The sequence below is a fragment of the Lethenteron reissneri genome, chromosome 47 (genome assembly GCF_015708825.2).
Source record: "Lethenteron reissneri isolate LAM-NWPU_2019-01 chromosome 47, ASM1570882v1, whole genome shotgun sequence".
In the NCBI taxonomy this organism is placed as follows: Eukaryota; Metazoa; Chordata; class Hyperoartia; order Petromyzontiformes; family Petromyzontidae; genus Lethenteron; species Lethenteron reissneri.
In genome coordinates, this window is record NC_083825.1 from 4,244,883 (window position 1) to 4,269,057 (window position 24,175).

General features: G+C 50.2%; 2 protein-coding genes across 3 annotated transcripts in view; one reads left to right on the plus strand and one right to left on the minus strand.

Moving 5' to 3' along the window:
* Nucleotides 1-52: 52 nt before the first annotated feature.
* Nucleotides 53-14,066, minus strand: TRMT10A (tRNA methyltransferase 10A). Of its 2 annotated transcripts, none has more exons than XM_061571139.1 (8): nucleotides 13,879-14,066; nucleotides 12,171-12,266; nucleotides 11,748-11,877; nucleotides 9,838-10,051; nucleotides 8,372-8,446; nucleotides 7,378-7,527; nucleotides 5,652-5,757; nucleotides 53-2,817 (listed from the first exon to the last, which is right to left on the minus strand). In XM_061571139.1, exons 2-8 carry the CDS (start codon nucleotides 12,256-12,258, stop codon nucleotides 2,336-2,338), a joined length of 1,245 nt encoding a protein of 414 aa, XP_061427123.1. In that variant the 5' UTR covers nucleotides 12,259-12,266; nucleotides 13,879-14,066; the 3' UTR covers nucleotides 53-2,335. The 2 variants fall into 2 exon arrangements, with proteins under 2 accessions (XP_061427123.1, XP_061427124.1); XM_061571140.1 differs by having other exon boundaries at nucleotides 13,857-14,066.
* The window catches only part of LOC133354341 (microsomal triglyceride transfer protein large subunit-like), a 36,208-nt gene continuing 24,056 nt past the window's right edge, over nucleotides 12,024-24,175 (plus strand). The window contains 3 exon segments of the mRNA XM_061571104.1: nucleotides 12,024-12,132; nucleotides 18,994-19,157; nucleotides 22,879-23,108. Coding sequence (XP_061427088.1) covers nucleotides 12,050-12,132; nucleotides 18,994-19,157; nucleotides 22,879-23,108 — 477 coding nt within the window. The 5' untranslated portion in view covers nucleotides 12,024-12,049.

Genomic DNA, 24,175 nt, shown 5'->3' on the forward strand with positions numbered 1-24,175 from the left:
ACAAATTGTATTTTCTAAGCAAGCAGATGTCAGAATCAATGTTTTTCAGACGTAGATTCAAAGTAGGTTTTATTTGCAATGGAATATTCACGTGTCCAACTTCACCGTGTGTCGGCAGATGTTCTATATCTGCTTAATAAAAACAAACGGCATTCGCAACTTTATGTGTGACTTTTGTTCCCCCCCAACTTTTATCCCGATTTGTGCCATCGGTGTCGCGTCACGCGATGGAGGCCCCATTTGGAACTCTCTTAGAGCAGTGGGTCACTCCGCGTTGGGAGGGAGAGTGGCCCGCAGGAGTGGATATCGCAAAAAACACTTTCGAGATCCCACCCTGCTAGAGAGAACGTTCCTTGCATTACGGAAGGCCTCCGATTTTTTAAATTTTATTTCTCAGAGCAGCAACAAATTTAAATTTGACGATTCTTTTCGCGCGATCATTGGTGACCAGGCCGAGACCATCAAAAAGCACTGCACATGAGAACCGGTCTAACTCGCCGTGACCGGTTGCAACCCAAGGATCTCGGTAGCCGCCTGGCGACCTCTTCATATACCGCAATTTAAAAATAAAATTTAAGCTAAAATAAATACAAAACTTTCGTAAAACATTTCACTTGCACTTCTCCAAGAAGACGCAACCTGCAGGCATGGGTGGCCCCGTGGACGTGTCCGACGCTGCGGTGAGCCACGTGAATTGTTCACGATGGTCTCCGTCACAGCCTTTCCCCCCCCCTCGCCCTCCCGTATACTCTCCCATCGCCGATTTGGCCGGATGTTGGAGTTCCGGCCTCGTCGATTTGTTCTGTTGTCACTCGCACCGATCAGACCACCGTCCGCACCTCCTAGCAATGCTCGCCTATGATTAATTCTGGCAGATTTCCCTTGGATTTCCCGTGTCGCGACTTTCCCGTCTCGCTAGATTCACGTCGTCGTTCACCGTCTCTGGGGAATTCGACCCGTCTCCTAAGGCCTCCGATAAGCACGGTTGGCTAGGGACGGTGCGAAAGAATCTTCTTGGTTCTTCAGTAAAGTCACGTAGAAGGGAAGGTGTGGCCAAAACGTCGTGAGAATTATTTTATTATGTTTTATTTTTATTATTTTATTACTTCCCTTCTACGTGACTTTACCGAAAGAACCAAGAAGATGAATCCCTGCAGTCACGAAAGCTTTAAATCGAAAAGGTGCGAAAGAAGTTCAGCATACATACACGTACATTGATAAGCGAGGGCAACTTGAGAGCAATTTACAGCCTCAATAGTCACCAGCAAGTTTCTGCACCATTTGAATGATTAATGATATCTAACAGCCTTTTATCAATCCACTGCTGAATGACTGCATTCCGTACACTGTGTTGGTTATGGGAGTTGATTGACCATACTTTACCACACCGGTAAAAAGAGCACGGTGAAGGGTGCGCGGTAGGAAAGGGAGGCCTCGAACCGGTGAAGATGTCACGTGCCACCTATGTTCGGTCACTTGTGCACTTACCACTGTGCCCTGAGTGCGCAACAGGGATGGCAACCTCCAATCAGATCACGGGCACAGGTTACGTGGCTACCCCGGGGGTTTCTGTGCTTTGCAGACCAATCGCCGTCCATACAAAGCACATTTTCAACAAACTCCCTTTTCATTGGCTGGAAAGAAATCCGTCGGCTCACCGCCACTGTCGCTCACAGTGAATGCGCTGACCGGTGACGATTGCTAGCAACGGTTGCCCTAAAATTGCCCGAGCGCAGGGATGGGGGGGCGGGGGAAACCTTTCCTTAACGAGGGCCGAAAAAGGACAGTCGAGTAACTTTGGCAAGGCGACCACACATCGGCACGCACCTTTGCCAGTTGCTCGGAAATAACGCAAAAAATGTACGCGGGCTCCTCGGCCCGACCGTTACGAAAGCGGCGACGCCCTGCGCCCGCTCCCCTCTCGCCAACGCGGTGCCCATGTCGTGTCGCGGCTCCGCAGCAGATAAACACGTGGCCGCGGCGATGGGACACGGAGCGCCTGCGCGGCTGTTTTGCAGTCATCAGTCTTGGCCCACGTGGTCCCGGGGGCGAATGAAACGAAGCCGCGGGGGGCTGTGTGTCGTAGGTTCCCCGCCCAGCCCTGCCAGAGTGTGTCACGCGGCCTTTATAGATTCAAGGAGCTTCAAGTCACCATATTGATGAGGTTTTCCTTGTTGCTAAGTTCACCCCGAACCTGCCCCCCCCCTCTCTATTCTTCACATTCGACCGGTCTTCCACTTCCATATTAATTTGATCTCCAATCTCAGGATTTAGATAATTTCCTATATCCATATCCACATTCACTGCATCTCCAATCTCCAACGAGTCTCCCTGTTTATACATTCACCGAGTCTCTCTTTTCCACATTCACCGCGTCATCTCCCATCTCTGGACGCAACGAGTCTCGTATCTCCGCATTCACCGATTCTTTCTTCTCCGGATTCACGTCTGGATCTTCCCCCCCAGGATTCACCGGGTCCCCCATGCCAGGATTCACCGATTTGCTCTTGCCCAAATCCATTCCATCCCCCATCTCCAGACCGAACGAGTCTCCCGTTTCCGCATTCACCGATTCTCTCCTCTCGGGATTCACCCCGGGGCCTCCCGTCTCCGCGGCGTCTCCGCCGTCGTCTCGGCAACGGCACTCGCGGTCCTCGACGACGACGGCGGCGGCGCCGTGGCAACCGTTCTCGTCGCTCGTTGCCGGCGGAGAGGCCTTGTGGGTAATGGGGACGACCTGCTTGCGGTCGGGCAGCACGCGGAGGAAGGCGCCGCGCCAGTCCCCCAGGTCGAGGTACGCAAGGAGGATCTCGAACACTGAGAGCGGCCGGCCGGGTGGGGGGGGGTAGCGGAGAGAGCAGGAAAACACAAAGAAGAAATAAATCACGCGCACGCACGCGCACGCATCGTCTTAACGATTCCCAATGACGGCGTCCGTCTTCGGACAGAGTGTTTAATTAGCGGCGGAGAAGCTGACGGGTGCTGTCAGGACAAATGTAATTTGCATGCATTCACAAAGTAGACAAAAGCGTTTTCTACTTAGCTCTGGTTTCTTACGGCCAAGTTTTGGGACACCCTTTCATTAATGTGGTCGGTTTTCAATAGGCTACATGCCTATAACAGTAACACAACTGTGTTACTGTTGATGTATGCACGTATATATTTTTGCAGAATCTTTTCATCCAAATTGTATTGTCAGCAGAGGGGAGTGTGGAAAAAGTGATTGCTGTACTACACTCCTATGGCTCTCCCCGTGCTCAGCAGTCTGATGAAGTATGATCAAAACCCCCTTTGACCAGCATGGCATTTGGGGAGGCTTTCATCCAGCAGTGGATTTACAGAGGCTCCACACGTACATTTTCACGTGGATGAGAAACATGGACGTGTATGTATGCATGTTGGATCTTTTGCACTGTACGTAGCCAACCGTGCTAATCGGAGGAGCGGGTGAAGGACGACCATTAGTGTCTTCTTCAACCTCAGCTGGAAAGCGTTAAGAAATGATTCAAATTCAGGCGAGATACATTCACACACAGGTGACAAAGATCCTTCTGGGCCAACATTTGTGAGTGAGCACCCATGAGGATAGAACAATTTCACACAACGGCAATTTCTTGCCACGGTAATGTAATGACGTGTCCGGAGGCCCCGCTGTGAACCCACTGCTGGATAAGGGCCCTCTGCATGCCGTACGACTCGTGGGGCTTGATTGACTATACTCCACCACGCCGGTCAAGATGCGGGAGTGTAGAAGTACAGTCCAACAATTGTTTTTTCCGCACTGCTCTCTGCTGCCCGCTGTGTAGCGCAGCCTCGCAGCCACCGCACGGCACCCTGTTTGAGCGCTGTGGTTGCACATCCAAGCGCTATCCAGGCTCTAACCTGCTCAGCTTCCGAGATGTGATGAGATCGGGATGCATTCTGGGTGATTCGGTCACAGGCGAAGGATAATAATAACCACACTTTAAACTGAGAGGTGGCCCCCCCGCTTTGAACAAAAAGTCAACAACGCTCATCGATAACACTCCACCAGAGAGGAAACGTAGATATTTATAAAAACACGACAGTTCAAGCAATGGTCCTTCGGCGTAACGTTTAACGCGCCATTAAGTGGCGGTGACATCACCACGGTGCTTGCGCCAGACTAGGTGCACTTTGGGGCCACGTGAAGTGTCGAAGGCTCGCTGGCGACAGATCCAGGTGCCACGAGTTGCCTGACTGAGACGACTGGCAGATGCACCAACTGTGCTCCCCACAGTGCCAACTCTCTGCGTTTTAACGAACAAAGACCCCCCCCTCCCCATACACCCTTAACAGGCTGTTGGGGCAAGTGCTATTAGTGAGCCCCTGTGAAGGCCGGCACGGCACAGGAGGGGGGAGGATGGGTGGCCAGCACCACGCACGGCTGCAATTGCCTCCCCGGTGGTGATGTTTACACACCGCACCAGGTACTCATTTGAGGCTGAGTCGACCCGAGGGAAGGCCAGGACCGGTTCAGATAATCATCACTGGTGTTGGCCGTAATCAGGTTCATAGTGCAGCGCACTAACCGCTACACTACCACTCTGTGTTTTAACACACATACACACACACATATACCAATACCCGCCATTCGCCACTAAGTGACAGTGATGTCACTACAGCGCCAGTGCCAGGCCAGGTGCACTTTGTGTACTAGTACTAATAATAATATACACGTATACACATACACACACGCTGTAAGATGAAAAGTTATTGAGATAGACCCAAAGTGTGTAAATCTGCAAAAAAGATGTCAATCACGAGGTCACAATGACCTTATAGCTCGCAGCGCAAACAGGAGTGGGTCAGACTTGGCAGTTCCAAAGGCACCAAAATACAAAGATCCCCCGTATTGCCGTAGAGACTATTGGGGCAAGTGGTGTTAGCGAGCACCTATTGCAGCTGGCATGACCTCGCGATGAGGTGGTGTTGCCAGCACCACGCTTGCCTACCTTTGTCTCCCGATGTTTCTACATCACACAAGGTACTGATTTGAGGCTGAGTCGACCTAGGGGAGGCCCAAGACCGGTTTAGATACTCGTCACCGGTGTTGTCCATGAGCGGGAATCGAACTCGGCTTCGCCGGGTTCGTAGCGCAGCGCCCTAACCACTGTGCCACCGCTCGCCACACACACAGAGACACGTTACAAACAAAGATTCCCCGTATCACCTTAACAGACATTCGGGGGCAAGTGCTGTTAGCGAGCAGCACCTATGAAGGTCGATACGGCGCACGTGGGGGTGGGCAGCCTGCACCACGTTCGGCCGCCTTTGTCTCCCTCGTGGCGACGTTCACACACCGCACCAGACGCTCACTTCAGGCGCACTAACAATACCCTCGAGACACACACGAAGACAGAGATCCTCTGTTGCTTCAAGTGCTACAGCGAGCACACGGATACGGATACAAGACAAAGTTCCCCCCTGTATGAATCGTCAACTGTTGGGGCAAGTGCTGTTCGCAAGTAGCAGCACCTATGAAGGCCAGCACTGTGGCACACGAGGGGGGTGGAGGGTGGCCAGCCGCCTTTGTCTCCCTTGTGGCAATGTTTTTTTGTTTTGTTTTACAAGCCGCACCAGGTACTCATGTGAGGCCGGCTCGAGTGGGACCTGGGGGTCGCCGCGGTTACCGTGGTTGACGGTGAGGACCTTGCGGCTCGACATCTTGACGTAGTCGTCGAGCGGGAGACGAGCGTGCTCCACCTGCAGCTCCTCGGCCTTCTGCAGCGTCAGGCCCTGAGAAGACGACGACAACGACGATGAGAACCTCATTTGCCAGTAAAAAATTATAATTGTTTTTTTACCCTTCTATCTGGCAACAAAACTGACACCTTTTTTTACAAGGAGTCATGTTTGCATAGACCACAATACCTGCAGTCATAATGCAAACAAAAAACATAACTCTGTATGCCCTGTTCTTGAAGTTGATTGGTCCACACCCGAGACAGCTTTCCTTAGAGCCTAGTCTCACATGGTGTTGGACCAGATGACGCCAAAAGGCGCACAACTCAAAGACAACGCACCATCAGAGTATGAGAGCTCGGGGCAAGCATTTACACCATTGGAACCTCATTTGCCAGTAAAAAATATGATAATTGTTTTTTTACCCTTCTATCTGGCAACAAAACTGACACCTTTTTTTACAAGGAGTCATGTCAGTTTTGTTGCCAAATAGAAGGGTAAAAAACCATTTATCAACGACGCTGAGGTCAACGACGATGAGGTCCACAACAACGACGGTGACGACGACGACGGGGAGTGGTGGCACAGCGGATAGCGTGCCGCGCTACGAACCCGGCGACACCCCCCACCCCCCACCCCCCACCGAGTTCGATTCCCGCTCACGGCCAACAACACCGAGTGACGATTATCCGAACCGGATACTTGGCCTGAGTGCACGCTTGAGTGTACATACAAATGACATGAATGTGTAATCACACTAATCTACACACGCACACACGCAGGCATGCGTGTGTGTGTGTGCGTACATACAAATTAGTGGGAATTGGTAGTGTAGCGGTTAGCGCACTGCTCTATGAACCCGTTGATCCAGGTTCGATTCCCGCTTACAGCCACCACCAGTGACGATTATCTGAACCGGTCCTGGGTCTCCCCGAGGTCAACTCAGCCTCAAATGAGTACCCGGTCTGATGTGTAAACATTGCTGCCAGGGAGACAAAGGCGGCCGGGCGTGGTGTTGGCCACCCACCCCTTTGTGTGCCACAGTGCCGGCCTTCATAGGTGCTACTCACTAACAGCACTTGCCCTGGCAGTCTGTCAATGTTATACAGGGGATCTTTGTCGTAGTATTTTGGTCAGCATCACCGTGAGCTTTAGTGCCTCATCCGACAACTCCTCCCCCACCCCCCCACATCGGAATCATCAAGAACGCGTGGCGGACGAAGGGTCCTCGTTGCGCCAACCAGAGTGGAGTGTCCACCGTGCCACCGCGAGACTAGGCCGGCGTCACGGCAGACCTGACGGAGCCACGGGCCGCCCTCGGCGGCGTTTACGAGAGCGGCGAGCGGGAAAGTTCCAGCGGCGATTCAGGAGGAGGAAAGTCCAAAAGGAACGATTTGGAAAAAGGCAAAATGATGTGCAGAGTCTCATCGGTTCGGGAAGTTCGAGTCGGAGAGTGCCCACGGTTTTGGTTCGCTTCCCTCTCTGGGTTCTGCCGATGGTGGGTGCGATTATTATTTGTTATTTGACTCAGAGGGGAAGGCTTGCTCAAGGAAGGTCTACCATCACTCACCACTCTCCCATCACTCACCACCCTCCCATCACTCACCCCCATCGCTCACCGCTCTCCCATCGCTCACCGCTCTCCCATCGCTCACGCACCTCCCGTCGTCCTACCTTGTGGTGGTTGTGATCGACCAGGCCGCCGATGACATACGTGCGTCCGCTCTCCACGCTCGCCAGGGTGTGCGGCGACTCGGACGTGAGGTAGACAAGTTCCGCTGTGGGCACGGCCTCCTCCACGCGCTCCCCTCGCACCTCGATTCCCTGGGTCACGGTCATGGGCGGGGGGGGGGCAGCAGCCTTCCTTACCGAGGGGCCGAAAAAACTTTCAAGTACATACGCGGCGGGCGACCGCACGCAAACACGTGCACTTCGGATCGCTCCCGGCACGGCAAAGAGGCTCTTGCGGTGAGAGAATTCACCGAGTGCGCTGAAATTACATGCAGTGCTGTTCTTGCCAACCCAATAAAAGACTCTCCCCCTCCTCTCCCCTCTAGTACGCGATTAGCGCGGCTAAGATGCTTGCAGTGACAGATAAATACCACGAACTTTGGCACGCCAAACGTTCGTTGATGCCGAGACCCAATTTTGACGGCTTAATCATTTTAATTTTTTCAACCGAATACACTCCGGCTTGCCGGTTGCTGCGGGGCAACCGAATGTCTCATCGGAACCATCCTCGGCGTCGGCCGAGGATGAAGCACCACTCTGGTCCGTGCGGAGTGGTGAAGGTGGGTGAGCAAATACGCGGGAGCATAGAAGTACAGTAAACGGTTTGATCTGCTCACTGTGACGGGGAAGTGTCCACTTCACAAAAGACATCTCATGTCGAATGCATGGCAATGCATGGCAGCTGATGGTAGCGCACGGTAACTAATGGCAACGGATGGTGACACGTGGTCACGCATTGGAAGCGACGGTAAAACACGGTAAAGGATGGTAACGAATGGTAACTGATGGTAGCACATGGTAACCAATCGCAATAGATGTCAACACGTGGTAACGCATGGAAAACGACGGTAACGCTTGGGAATGCATGGTAACTGATGGTAACGAATGGTAACGGATGGTAACACGCGGTAAGGCATGGAAACGAGGTAGATCCCACCTTCCAGTTGAGGTATCCGCAATCGTGCATGTCCATGTTTGTCTTCAGCTGCCCGCTGTGACTGGTCAACAGCAGCTGGGGGAAAGTAACATGGCGGGAAGACAAAACAAGTTCAGCAAACAAGTATAACCCGTAAAAACAAAGTTTTTCACTATAAATCCTTTATATGCGTGGCGGCTAGAGTCCTCTCGTCCTCTGGCTTGAGATGGCTGCCACCTATGGGTCAGATGATTGCCTGCCACCATTAAGCAATTGGTAATTAAATATAATATTTTTGTCCTAAAAAGTGTAACATTTTGGAAAAAAAATTTTCACGAACAATAATTGTCTGGCACAACGAGTCTGTGTGAAAAAGGTCAGCTCGATTGGATCACGGGAAGTGGGTTAAAAAACGACCGAAAGATTTGCACGGTCGTAAGCAAGCAAGCGAACTTAATATAAAGGATTTAAAAACGAGTACGTTGGGTTACTCAACGCTTTGCAACACGCGTTTGATTGCCGACAGACGGCGGCAGCAATACTCCAGGGAATAACGGCATCTGCAATCGCGCAGGTATGTCCATTGTAGCCAGTAAATGTGGAACGTTGGCCCAACGGTGTGAAAGCAGTTCAACGTGGGCCAACGAAAGTCAACATGGGCCAATGAAATAAGTTCAACATGCATGCGCACACACAATGGTGGCCCAACGTTGCAGGTTCACCGGCCTGCCCTGGATGTTTTACGTTTTTGAAAATGTTGTGGCTTTGCTCTCCAACACACCGGTGTGTGCTGTACGAGTAACGAATTGGCACGATCTGTTTACGTGACAAACCTTACTAATTGGCTGTGTCGGGCGGTGGCGGGTTTAACGACACACATTTATATATTCACGCGATCTAACCCCCAAAAAAACAAACCTGTATTGTGGATATTGGTCGCGAAAGCCTAAGTGTTAAACTCACATTTTAGGCAACGCATCTTGTTAATAGCACATGTTGAATCTTGATTTGAAGCACTGGATCACCTTCACGAGGTTGATTGTGCCTCTTTGTCACTAAGACAGTCGCCGCTGATCCATAGCCCACGAAATGTAAAAAAACTCGACAAGAGAGATGCCACACGGCCGGTGAGACGCTGGTGGATCGTTCAGCAATTTTTATTTTTTTAGATTTTACAACTACAGCCGAGAGCAATTATGCATTACCTCTGTCTGTCTGTCATCCGGACAACCATAGTGGGGGAGGAACGGTAACTGTCATAAAGGTGATCCAATACGAACAAAACGTTTCTGTAAAGTCCACTGCTGGATAAAGTCCTCCCAAAGTCGCCACCGCCGCTAACGATCATGCGTTGTAACGATCCATCGACAAGGGGAACGGATTTCGTTGCTCCGTCTCACCCCGCTGGAAACCCTCCCCCCGATGCGCTCCATTCCCCTGTGCGAGCGCCCGCAATTAGCAACGTGCGTTAGCGGCGCTCCGTTCACCTGCACGGAGCGCGCCGCGCGCCGGTTCTCGGCGTAGCAGCGCTGGATCTGCTTGTGCAGCTTCTTGACGTCTCGCAGCAGCATGAGGTCGTCGAAGCCGCAGTCGATGGCGACGCGGACGCCGCTGGGCTCCGGCTCGGCATGCACGCGCTTCCTCGCCGGCTCCTCGCCCCCCTCCTGCTTCCTCCGCTGGCGCCGCTCCTTCCGCTGCAGCCTGGACAGGAACGACACGAGAATTTTCTAAGCGTTTTTTTTTTACCTCTCCCCCCCCCACCTCAAAATTATTATCCAATTGCACAACTGGCATCGTGTAGTCCTGACCGCTGCACGTATAAAGCGCCTTCTAGCTGCAGGAGTCAGCGGACTGCGCCGCACTTGCAGGGGTTGGCACAAGAGGAAGTGTGAGCCTGTTTTCCACGTTCTAGATCTGAAGCTTTCGTGACTGCAAGGATTCATATTCTTAGGTTTTTTCGGTAAAGTCACGTAGGTAAAACATTAAAATTAATAAAAGTAAAATAAAATAAAAATCACGACGTTTCGGAGGCAACACAAGCTTCCGTCTTCAGGTGGAACCGTCACAGCACGATAGCTGTATCAATATATACAAGGACTGTTTTCTTGGAATTTCTCTCACTTGATACAGCAATCGTGCTGTGACGGTTCCACCTGAAGACGGAAGCTTGTGTTGCCTCCGAAACGTCGTGATTTTTATTTTACTTTTATTAATTTTAATGTTTTACCTACGTGACTTTACTGAAAAAACCTAAGAATATGTTTTCCACGTCTCTGAGAGCCGCCACAACGGCGAGATATTAACTACCTCGGCTGGTATACAGGTCGTGGGTTCGATCCCAACCGCCACCTGATATATATTTGTATTTTACACGTCTCTCTCTCTCCCCACGGTCTCGTGGATTTTTCTCCGGGTCTTCCGGTTTTTCCATCCACATTTAGAATCAGCATCACGCATTTAGAGTATTTGGCTGCTATACATTTTTACGTGATGAGCCACTTCGATGAACTATCATTTGTGGCCAGGTCGCTTCTGAAAAAGAGCTCATATAGCTCAGTGGGCCTTGAAAATAGTTGAGAGTTTTTCTAGTTTATAGGAGTTCACGATCTAACAATGATTTGTCCGTTTCATGGAATTTGTGCCCATTGAAAATTGTGAAATGTTTGATTACAGTATTATATAATGCTCACTGTCTCACTTGCATTGTGAGGAAATTTCGTCTCCTCAAGCGAAGAAAACACGCGCACATTTAGTTTGATATACTTAAGGATAGTCTATTTTCAGCAACCACTAACAAATATCGGGTGGTGGAGAGTTATAGTTAAAGACATTTTTTGTTACATCATGCCGACATGATCTAACCCAAAAGAAACGAATTATGATCCAGAATATTGGTCACGGGAGTCTACGTGTAAAATTCACCAAGCCAGGTTGTGGAAGCAGAGTAAAATAAACCCCACACCCGCACGACTTGATTAGGCCCTCATTCAGCAGTGGATTTCCAAAAGAGGCTGTACATTTAGACATGTAAATCAACATATCAAAATCCTGTTTGTCATTGAAATGGTGAAAATGTAAAAAAATTATTCGCATGACTATGCAAACATCCAAAGGTCTGTTAACGTTATCACGGAAACACTGGATCTGGAACGGCCACAGATCAGGATGCCCTGACCTTGACTGCTATGTGTCTTGTTTGAATACCGTGCGTTCACTTGCGCTTATCAGCAACAATCCTGGATCCATCAGATATTTTTCACTAGAAAGTCACTCCGCCGTAGTGTAGCATCCACTCGGTGGCGGTTGTCGAGTTGTACGACGGGCATACATCGTTCTAAATATTAAACCTTCGTTAAGTTTTCCTGCAGTGCAAGCGGTTGGCTTTAACTTTGCAAACCTGCGCTGTTCCCGGCCATCCTCCCACTGCTTCTGTCGCAGCATTTTCTTTCGCTGTCGCTTCGAGACGCCACCATCTCCGGGCTCCTCCGTCACCGCCGCCGCTGCCTCGAGCGACGACGACATTTCACCTGCCGAGTGAAAAACAACACCGCAAGTTTGGCACGTCGAGTTCACCAGCAGTTCGCATCACCTCGTGACCTTGTCGCTCAAAAGAGGGGGGGGGGGGGGAGTGTCGAAGACTTGTCAAGTATAATCTGGTTTACAAGTAAAATTCGACATTGCCCGCCTTGGCTCGTGTGCATGGCGAGCGCTGGGAAGGCGACCCAGCGGAGAATCGCCCAGGAAAAGGTGACGATTCCAGGAGATCTGGCGCCTTGGCCAAGGTGAGTGGACGTGGCGTGAGGTTGACCTTTGACCTCACCTGGAACTCCGCGCAAGCAGCTCCCCTCCTCAACCTCTTCTCCTCCCGACCCCGGAGTTTCTCTCAGCTGCTCCTCAATTTCGTCCATCGCAAAGTCTGAATTCACGCGAAGCGGTCGTCACGAGTTATGGGCCCATCCGCGTGCCAGTTCACCACACCACAATCATCATCATCATCATCAAAATGATCACCACTATCATTACCATTGCCAACATCACATGTATTTGCACGGGTATTTGTCAATTCACTGCTGGTTGCGGACATTCTGTCATGCAAGTCGTTGGGGGTATTTAACCATACTTTACCAAGCTGGTCAATGCGAGTTCGTTAAAATGAAGCATAATTCATCAACTCAATAAGTCACTCACTTATCCATTAATTCCATACCTGTCAACCCGTATTTTTGTACAAGGGAATTGAGTTTTCAGGTCCATACGGCGGATAACCGTTTCAATACGGGCAAAAATGTTTTTGTCTATTTGTGTTTCTACCTTGTGATGGGCTTTGTAGCATGAACGTTGAGATGTATAAGGGGTACGAGGTGACCAATAAGATATGAATTGGTCTGTAATAAGGTAGGCACTGACAAGGGGTTGACAGGTATGCAATTCAACACATATCTCATTTACCCACCTACTTTGCCCACGCTGCCAAAAATTCTCCCACTCACTTTAATTTACTCACCGACCCACCAATCCCATTCATCTCCTCGTCACCAACACACCCACACGCGTGCCATTATCACCATCCCTATCACTTTTACCATCATCACAATCACTTTGATGTCATTATCACTCTCACTATCATCTTTTCGCTATTATCGGAACTACCAGTGGATAAAATAATCAACATCTGGATACGCTTTTGCTGTCAATTTAGGATGTAATTCTAGATTTGAAGCCTTCGTGACTGCAAGGATTCATACTCTTAGGTTTTTCGGTAAAGTCACGTAGGTAAAAAAATATATAATTGAAATAATCGAAATAAAATAACAAATCACGACGTTTCCGTCATCAGGTGGGACCGTCACAGCTAGATTTACCGTCTCAAGTGAGGTTATTATTTCACGTATATTTATTATTTATTTTTTACCTACGTGACTTTACCGAAAAACCTATGAGTATAATTTAGGATGTACTTTTCCACGTCATATGAACGTGGAATTTAAACAGTCGCGAGCATCAGCGGAGACGGTGAGGGGCTAATGAAGCCAATGGTCCTGTTATTGAGAGCGAGACTTCAGGGGTGGGTGACGAGCTGGGGTTGCGTCGAATGAGTTGGGCAACACTCAACTACCGTTCAGTCCTTTTCAGACGATGGTTGGCAATTCCACATTCATATGGCGACACACACACACGCCACTACCACAGCACGCGCGCGTGCAGAGAGCCATTTGATGAACCCCGCTCTGGTGGACTGAGGTCCTTCCCAAAGCCTCGCGAATTGTGACGATTTATCTGCCCGTTTTTCACCACGTCGGTCAGCTCGCGTTGACAAGACACGGGGAGCATAGAAGTGCAGTACAAGCGAGTTTCGCGCACGTTGCTCTCCGCTGTCCCGAAACGTCGGACAGGCCCGTAAGCGGTGTACGCACGGCGTTCGTCAGGTGGTGGTGGTCACCACCCATCCAGGAACGACCCAGAACGCTTCTTTAGACAACTTTGGTGAGCTGTTAGAAGCACGCACCGTGCAAACCTGTAACATTTACCGCAGCGCGCCTCGAAGTAACAACGCAGAGCTTGAGCGTGTCTCCCCCGCCCGCCGGTAACTCGCCGGTCAGTGCGAAACGGGTAAACAAAAAGATTATAATAAAATTAATTTTAATAAAAATAACGAATTATGACGGACAAAATGTAAACACATCGCGTGGGACACGTGCGGATGTGAGGAGGGGGGGTGGAAAAGGGGGGGGGGGGATCGCGGTCCGTTCACGCTCGTCGTTTCCGGGCGACGGAAACCTCGACAATTGCGCGCATAAGGTTCCTGCTCGGCGAGTTTGGTTCCGCTATGTCCCGTGACGTCACCGCCCATGAAGCTTGTGCCCCTCCCCCCCCACCGTTCCAACCCCCGCCCCTCTCCCCCCCACCCCCCACCCGCCCCCTCGATATCAAACACGTGACCTGGGAGGATCCCATCCAAATGTAAATGATTTTGTAATGATTTTCAATGCTTCCCCGCTGCTCGATTTGGATTAAGCAGGGCAGCAGGGAGCAGCGTGCGGAGGTCCTTCCGTAAGCGGCGGAGGAGGCGGGCGGCTCACGGAGCGAACTGAGCTGCTAGCAGCTCTGCAGCGCAGCGGAAGGATGATGGGATGATGCTAGGACGGGGATGGTGGGATGGTGGTGATCATGATGGTATGATGATGCTAGGATGAATATTATGGGATGATCATAATGGGATGATGATCGTAATGGGATGAGGGTGATGCTAGGATGAATATTATGGGATGATCATAATGGGATGATGATCGTAATGGGATGAGGGTGATACTAGGATGAATATTATGGGATGATCATAATGGGATGATGATCAATCTTAATTTGGAACTTTCGTGACTGCAGGAATTATTCTTTGGTTCTTTCGGTTAAGTCACGTCTAAAAATAAAATATGATGATCGTAATGGGAGGAGGATGATGCTAGGATGAATATTATGGGATGATCATAATGGGATGATGATCGTAATGGGATGAGGGTGATGCTAGGATGAAGATTATGGGATGATCATAATGGGATGATGATCGTAATGGGATGAGGGTGATGCTAGGATGAAGATTATGGGATGATCATAATGGAATGATGATCGTAATGGGATGAGGGTGATGCTAGGATGAAGATTATGGGATGATCATAATGGGATGATGATCGTAATGGGATGAGGGTGATGCTAGGATGAAGATTATGGGATGATCATAATGGGATGATGATCGTAATGGGATGAGGGTGATGCTAAGATGAAGATTATGGGATGATCATAATGGGATGATGATCGTAATGGGATGAGGGTGATGCTAGGATGAATATTATGGGATGATCATAATGGGATGATGATCGTAATGGGATGAGGGTGATGCTAGGATGAAGATTATGGGATGATCATAATGGGATGATGATCGTAATGGGATGAGGGTGATGCTAGGATGAAGATTATGGGATTATCATAATGGGATGATGATCGTAATGGGATGAGGGTGATGCTAGGATGAATATTATGGGATGATCATAATGGGATGATGATCGTAATGGGATGAGGGTGATGCTAGGATGAATATTATGGGATGATCATAATGGGATGATGATCGTAATGGGATGAGGGTGATGCTAGGATGAAGATTATGGGATGATCATAATGGGATGATGATCGTAATGGGATGAGGGTGATGCTAGGATGAAGATTATGGGATGATCATAATGGGATGATGATCGTAATGGGAGGAGGATGATGCTAGGATGAATATTATGGGATGATCATAATGGGATGATGATCGTAATGGGATGAGGGTGATGCTAGGATGAATAGTATGGGATGATCATAATGGGATGATGATCGTAATGGGATGAGGGTGATGCTAGGATGAAGACTATGGGATGATCATAATGGGATGTGGATGCGAGGATGATCATAATGGGATGAGGGTGATGCTAGGATGAATATTATGGGATGATCATAATGGGATGAGGATATGAGGATGATCATAATGGGATGAGGGTGATGCTAGGGTGAAGATTATGGGATAGTGATGATGATAATGGGATGAGGGTGATGCTAGGGTGAAGATTATGGGATAGTGATGATCATAATGGGATGAGGGTGATGCTAGGGTGAAGATTATGGGATAGTGATGATCATAATGGGATGAGGGTGATGCTAGGATGAAGATTATGGGATAGTGATGATCATAATGGGTTGAGGGTGATTCTAGGGTGAAGATTATGGGATAGTGATGATCATAATGGAATGAGGATCATGGGATGAAAATGATAATGATGGGATGAGGATACCAGGATGATGGAATGAGGATGATCATGATACTTGTATAATGATAATCATCGTGATACTAGGATGAGGATGGTGCATCAGAGATGATGGTCTTGATGCTAGGATGAGAATGTTGGGATGAAGATGATGCTAGGATAATGATGGGATGAGGACGATGTAGGAATAGCAATTTTCTGAATAATGTTAAGTAGGGATTAACCGACCATAATAGAGGTTTTTAGGTTGGATCGCGTAAATATGTAAATGTGTCGTTAAAATCCACCACCACCCGACACAGCCAACCAGTAAGGGTTGTCACATAAACAGAACGTGGCCAATTCGTCGCTAGTGTCGGATGGTGGCGGGTTTTAACGACGCATTCGTATATTTACGCGATCTAACCTAAAAACCTCTATTATGGATGATATTGGTCGCGAAAGCCTCCTCCGTGTTAAAAAAGGGATTAACCGAGTCAGGTATAAATGTTGAACTTCTTTCGCACCGTACGTAGTCAACCGTGCGAATCGGAGGTGGATGTGGAAGTCAGGATGAGAGACGGGATTCTGGATGAGGATTAGAATGAGGGATCAAGGTAATTTGTAGGTGTGGGGGAAGGTATAGGCGGCATCGGTTCCAATGAGACCCAGAAAATTAATATACATTTTTTTACAACATAAAATGTATTTATTCACTAATGTAGCGTCCTATTTAAATAGCCAGACTACATCCCCGTCGTGAGAAGTTACTAGATCCGACTGTGGGGATAGGTATAGGTAAGAAATAAGGATTAGGTAGAGGTAGGATTATTGGTAGGACTAACATCATTAGGATATTTGATTAGGGGTAGGATTAGAGGATAAGGGAAATGGGTAGATATGGGATATAGGGGTAGATTTATGAGTAGGGATAGTATTATAATTTAGCCTATGGCTAGTGTTACGGATGGAGGTAGGGATAGGGGTAGTGTTAGGAACAGGGACAACATAGGGTATAAATGGTTCGTGACAGTATTCGGATAATGGAGGGGGTTATGGCTATGGGTAGGTAACGGTACTAAAGGACTCGATGTAAGAATCAGGGTAGGGTTAGGGGTATGGGTAGGTTTTGGGTATGACTAGGAATAAGGTTTGCTCCGGATATGGTTTGGGGGGTAGGGATAGGGTTAGGATTATTTGGGTATGGTTATAGGTAGTAGCAAGATCAGAGTAGAGTCATATGAACAGTACTATGGAAAGGCTAACCACCAGAACGTTATGGTAGAGTTAGGGTCAAGGGTAGGGCTGTGGTCAAGGCTAGAGACGTTGGTAAGGTGTTGTTAGGGCTGGCCTACTGTGTTATGGCAGGACTACCGTGTTAGGGCAGACATCTTTTAGATCAGCATTAGGGTGTTGTTATAGTTATGGTAGGTATTTTTTTTGGGTTAGTGTTAGGGCAGGTAATAGGTAGGTTAGAATGAAGGTGGTTGTTTGTTAGGGTTAGTGTTAGGTTAGAATGGTTCCGCGGTGACTAGGAGATGTTAACTACCTCGCCTGGTATGCAGGAGGTCGTGGGTTCGATCCCGACCCTGACGCCTGCTGCTGTATATTTGGAGTTAGCATGGGTGGTCTCGTGTATTTTTCTCCGGGTCCCTCCGGTTTTCCCCTCCACATTTATAAACGTGCGTTTAAGCGTATTTGGCTTCTATAATTGTCCACACGATACGCCACTTAATTGGGCTGTCATTTGTGGCCGGGTCGCTTCCGCAAAATAGAACTGGGTAGCTCAGTGGGGCCTTACCTGGGTAAAGTAAATAAATAAAATTGTTTATACTTTTAGTTTAAACCGCTGGAGTGGAGGAGTAAACGCCGCGGCTTTTCTCGCCGCGCTGCGGGACGAGACGGGGCTCGCCGGAGATAGTCCCCTCCGGGGAAACGCGGCCCCCTCTGCGATTCAGAATCCCACGTGGAGGCTCTGCCATCTCATCGCATCTCGCACGCGTGGCCCATCCCACTCGCCCTGTACATCAACCCGTCCATCACACCCACAAACACATTAAATCACCCACCCGCACATTAACCCACCCACCCATCAACCGACTAGCCTACCCCATGAACAAAGCAGCCAACAACCTACCCAACTCATTCAACATTAATCCATCCATCCCATCAAATCTGTACGTGAATCTTCATGCCCATCCACCTACCCACCCCATCACAGTATCATCCCACCCACTCACCGAGCAAACCATCCACTCACACACCCATTCCCTAACCCACTTATGCACCGACCAACCAACACACTCATCGCACTATCATACCATCCCTCAATAACCTACCTACTCATCAAAACACTAACCCATCCTCACGCCTACCAAAGCTGCTCCGACAGCCCATCCAGTGAATCGTACACTCAAACTACGCATTTACTGGCCCACTCACGAACCCATACAACTATCAATCCACCACAGTAGCCGATTCACCCATCCAAAACCCACCCATTCACTCCATAATTCACTCGTCCACCTACCAACAAATTCAACCGCTCACACTTCCACCACCCGCCCATTGACACACGAATTAAAACCGTTCAATCCACCAATCCACTCACTAACCAAGCCACACATCAACCCATTCGCTCAATAATCCACTCACCCACCTACCAGTCCATTCAAACACCCACCCACCCACTCACACATCGAACCCACCTATCCACCTGTCACCCCCCCCCCCACCCACAGTGTGCTCAACCATCCGTTCATCACCTGTCCAACCATCAGCCACTCCCTCCCTCGCGTCGCGCTGCACTGCCGCTACATTTTCGCGTTCCTCTCGCCGTGGCTTTCTCCGTGCGCTCCTCGGTGACTGCAGGAGCCGCGTCACCGCTCGCGAGCGGAACGGATCGACGTCAAGTTCACGGATTCATAGCGAACGCAGCCTCCTCCTCCGCTGCCGGTCCCGTGAGGCCATGGGTCCCACGCTGGCTCTGGTCGCGTGCTGCACGGCGCTCATCGTTGCAAGGGCTCCGATGACAGGTGAGGTTTGCCCAACGAGATCGTGGTGTTTGTCCGTGTGTGTGTGTCAGTGTGTAAGCGGTAGTGTAGCGGTTAGCGCTACGCTGCGCTATGAACCTGGCGACCCGGGTTCGATTCCCGCTCACGGCTAACACCAGTGACGATTATCTGAACCGGTCCTGGGCCTCCCCTAGGTCGACTCAGCCTTAAATGAGTACCTGGTGCGGTGTGTAAACATCGCCACTGGGGAGACAAAGGCGGTCGGGCGTGGTGCTGGCCACCCACCCCCTCGTTCGTGTACCGTTCCGGTCTTCATAGGTGCTTGCTAACAGCACTTGCCCCTACAGTCTGTGCAGGCTATACGGGGGATCTTTGTCTTTGTCAGGGGTGTGCGTGGTGAGCGCAGAGGGTGCATCCGTCCGTCATCTCATTCGATGATGGGTCTGTCCCGCGACCTCCTGCCACGTGGAATAAAAGTTTGTCACTTAGCGTGGCATCAAAGTGCACCTAGCCTGGCACAAGCGCTGTGTTGTTGTTCTGTTCGGTGTTGTGGGTTCTGTGTGGTTTGTCCGGAACCGGGGTAGGGAACCTCCTCCTCACTGAGGGCCAAACTTTCTAATTCTGTACCACACATTCATGCACGCGCCTCACTAATTCCTGTCACTGCACTGCTTGCAGCGGCATTTATGCGTGAATGAGTCGGCTAAAATCAGAAAGTGATTCTCAGAGCGAAAATATTCCCCTCCTCGACCCGATTATTGCGACTTAGACGCGTCTCTCCTTCATTTTCAATTGTGTGGCCCGTATGATCATGAGCTTGATTATTATGCAGTCACAACGGGGGATGATGATGATGACAACATCAGTGGCAGTGATTACGATGCCATTATATTTTGTGCTTAGAGTGCACGTATTGAACCTCGTGTGTGCAGGAAGAATGCACGCCTGCAAATGATACGAAGCAATAATCCATATACTCCTTGATTGTTACAACGGTGAACAGCATTAGCTCCATGCTGTTTTAATTTGTTGTCAATTGTCTCGAGTGGATTATGCTATTCTGCACTGGTCAGCACACTGGGTTTGTGTCGAGACACTAGTGCAAGTTTCTTACATTCTACTAACACCCCCCCCCCCCATGCCTTTGTCCACTCAGCAGTACACAGTTGATGCAAGCATGGTTAGTCGATCGGCGAGTCTCGCGTGGTGGGGTAATGTGTGGATAATCCGATTTCTCCCAAGAGATCTGACCAGCGTGGACGAAGAGCAGGTCAAAATTGACCCTCTTGGGGGAGCTCTTTAGAGTGGAGGCCGTTCCGTTAGCAGTGGCATGAGTAAGCAATTTCAGGGCCACACTCTTTTTCAATCGGGGCAAATTAAAATGTAATATTATTGATCATATAAATAGCATGAATCGTCGCATCTAGGGCTTTTATTTTATCAATAATAATTACATTTGGGGTTGCTGGTAGAATGGAGCAAGGTGGCATGTGACTAAGCACAGCAGCTATGGCGTGAGGAGAAATTCTGGATGCGGTGTGCCGGATGCATGAAGATTTAACGAGTTAACACTATGAGACCTCCTTTACCAGTGGCAAAATATAGTAATAGGTTTTTACTCTTTCAACTGGTACAAAACTGACACCTTTATACAAGGGATCATGTTTGCAATAACCACAACACAAGCAGTCAAAATGCAAACAAAAATAAACAACTCTGATATAAAGGTGTCAGTTTTGTACCAGTTGAAAGGGTAAAAACCTCTTCTTGGTTCTTTCGGTAAAGTCACGTAAATAATAAAATAAAAAAAATAAACGCTGTCTTCCCGACAGACCTGTTCTTCACCTGACTTTACTGAAAGAACCAAGAAAATGAATCCCTGCAGTCACGAAAGCTTTAAATCGAAGGGTAAAAACCTATTACTATTAACGAGTTGCCAAGCCAGACAAACCCACCTGCAATTCAGCCCACCTCTCACGTACAGATCCAGAGACTCACGCAGAGACCCGCGGTCTAGCCACAGGCCTTCATTTCTCACCCAATATATCCCCTGGGTCGCTGCTAGACCGCAGTCAGCTGCACGTGGCTAGTAGCCGCCGCAGTCACTGCGAACGGGATTCTGGATGTGTCATATCTTGGACGTGTAAATATTTTCTGACCTGGAGAGACTTGAGGGCCCAAGTGGCAGTGCAAGTCCGTTCTGTCGCTTGTCACCACTGCCGGCGGATGCAAGCACGGTGGATCACAGGACACGATCGTCTGGTTATGTGGGATTGCGGTGCGGGGATTGCATTCCGTTAGTTGTGCGCCACGGGCGAATTCCAGCTGTAACGTTAGTACTGTAATTGCCGCTCCCCCCCCCCACCACCTCCTCCTCCATCCCTCTGTGAATTGTCAGGTTACACAGTGACTTTGCACCGTGTATGCTCTAAGCAATAACTCTCTGCCTTTAAGCCAAGAGAGGTTGAATTTCATGCGGTACAACTCACCGCCCCCCAAAAAAAAAACTTAGCAAAGAGCCAGTAGATTCCCACGATTAGCCTGGGGTCAGCTGCTCGGAATTCGTTTCTCCACGTGTTTCTACCCCGTGCATCTGCGCAGGTCACAGGCACTGTCCTTGTTTAGAGGCCCGTAGACTCACGTGCACTTACAAAGTCCGTAGACTTGCATAGAGACCCACACACTTACATAGAGACCCGTCGACTCACGTACACTTACAAGGTCCATAGATTCTAGATTTGAAGTTTTCGTGACGGCAAGGATCCATACTCTTTGTTTTTTTCGGTAAAGTCACGGAGGTGAAAACTAAATAAAATGAAAATAAAACAACGAAATTAAATCACGTTTCGGAAGCAACAAAATCATCCGTCATCAGGTGTGACTGTTCCAGCAAAATTACTGTAGCGTATGATGAGAGATATTTAGAGACACGTGTTTATATAGGGTACTAGTGGGGGGGAAGAGCCAAGAGCTCGAGGGGAGGGTCCATAGACTTGCATAGATCCCCACCCACTTACAGAGAGACCAATCGACTCACGTACACGGTCTATAGACTTGCATAGAGACCCACACACTTACAGAGAGACCCGTCGACTCACGTACACTGAAAATCTCCATAAACACAGCAGTCCCTCTTGGGATCTCACAAGCGTAGCAGCACCTCGTGCGGGCCATTCTGTAGCATGTGGCGATGCACCGCTTACTGTGGGCGAGGGGTTTCTCGTGGACGAAGGGGGACCCATTCAAGTTCCGTGACATCATCGTCTACTGCGTCATCATCTTACGACACAATGCCAACAACAACAACAACACACGAGGCGAAAAATCGGGGAAAACTGTGCCCGGTGGAAGAGGATTCAGTTGAGAAAAAAAACGACGGGGAAGAGAATCGACGGTAAGGGAGGGGGCCACGTTAAAAAAAACTACTGAAAATAAATTACAAATAAATGAATAAATATGTCCAGTTCGGGGGGGCATTTCCCACCCGCAAACTCTACCCACGGTCCATCCTCCGCACCGCCGACTCGCACGGCTGGCTACGTACGGTGCGAAAGAAGTTCAACGTAGCACACACCTAAATACCTACACACGTACGTGCATAGAGCTCGAGAGAGATTTCTCGACGCTCCCCGCCCTCCATGAGTAGCGAGGAGGACGAGGGGGGAGGAAGAAGAAGAGGAGGAGGAGGTAGAGGGAACGACATCGAAAATCTCGCCGCGTGTTTCTGCGTTTGCGGTGACAGCGGCGGAATTGGTGACGAATGCGACGGCGGCGACTGCGGCGAAGATGGTGGTGGACAGCCCTCCACGTGGCACGGCGCACACCTTCAGCTACGAGGTGGACGTGACCGTGGAGTGCAGCAAGGGAGCCCCGAAGACTCCCGAGCCGGACCTCCGCATCTCCTCGCTGCTGGAGGTCGTGGAGGTGTGGAGGCAACCCGACCGGGAGAGCGTGCGTCTCCTGCAGCTCCTCGTGAGTGAGAGTGGAGGGGGTGGAGGGGAGTGGAGAGAGTGGAGGGGAGTGGAGGGAGGGTTGGTGGAGAGAGTGCGTCTCCTGCAGCTACTCGTGAGTGGGAGTGGAGGGAGTGGAGGGGAGTGGAGGGAGGGTTGGGGGAGGGATTGGTGGTGAACGTGCGTCTCCTGCAGCTCCTCGTGAAGAGTGGAGGGAGTGGAGTGAAGTGGAGGGTGAGGGATTGGAGGGAGTGGAGTGAAGGGAGTGAAGTGGAGGGGAGGGAGTGGAAGGGAGTGGAGGGGATTGGAGGGAGTGGAAGGGAGTGGAGTGGAGTGAAGGGAGAGAGTGCGTGAATGGGGTGACCGTGTCCACGAGGCGGTGAGCTGTCCTGCAGCTGGGCTGGCACAAGCGCCGTGGTCACACCACCACCACCACCACCACCACCACCACCTCCACCACCACCATCACCACCACTTCCACCCACCACCACCATCACCACCACCACCACCACCCCACCACCACCACCCACCACCACCACCACCAACCACCACCACCACCTCCACCACCACCACCACCACCACCACCCACCACCACCACCCACCACCACCACCCACCACCACCACCACCACCATCACCACCACCCACCACCACCACCACCACCACCTCCACCACCACCACCATCACCACCACCATCACCACCACCCACCACCACCACCACCATCACCACCACCACCTCCACCACCACCACCATCACCTCCACCACCACCACCACCACCTCCACCACCACCCACCACCACCACCCACCACCACCACCCACCACCACCACCTCCACCAACACCACCATCACCTCCACCAACACCACCATCACCTCCACCACCACCACCACCTCCACCAACACCACCATCACCTCCACCACCACCACCACCTCCACCACCACCACCCACCACCACCACCCACCACCACCACCCACCACCACCACCCACCACCACCACCTCCACCACCACCACCCACCACCTCCACCACCACCACCCACCACCACCACCCACCACCACCACCTCCACCACCACCACCCACCACCACCACCCACC

Bases quoted from the DNA above. Each gene is read 5' to 3' on its own strand.
- TRMT10A (XM_061571139.1), bottom strand. From the start codon at position 12,258: ATGGACGAAATTGAGGAGCAGCTGAGAGAAACTCCGGGGTCGGGAGGA. The intron at 7,528-8,371 runs GTGGGATCTACC...ACCGTGACCCAG, and splicing joins GCGGATACCTCAACTGGAAG to GGAATCGAGGTGCGAGGGGA. The intron at 2,818-5,651 runs GTAACCGCGGCG...GGCCGCTCTCAG, and splicing joins GGTCCTCACCGTCAACCACG to TGTTCGAGATCCTCCTTGCG.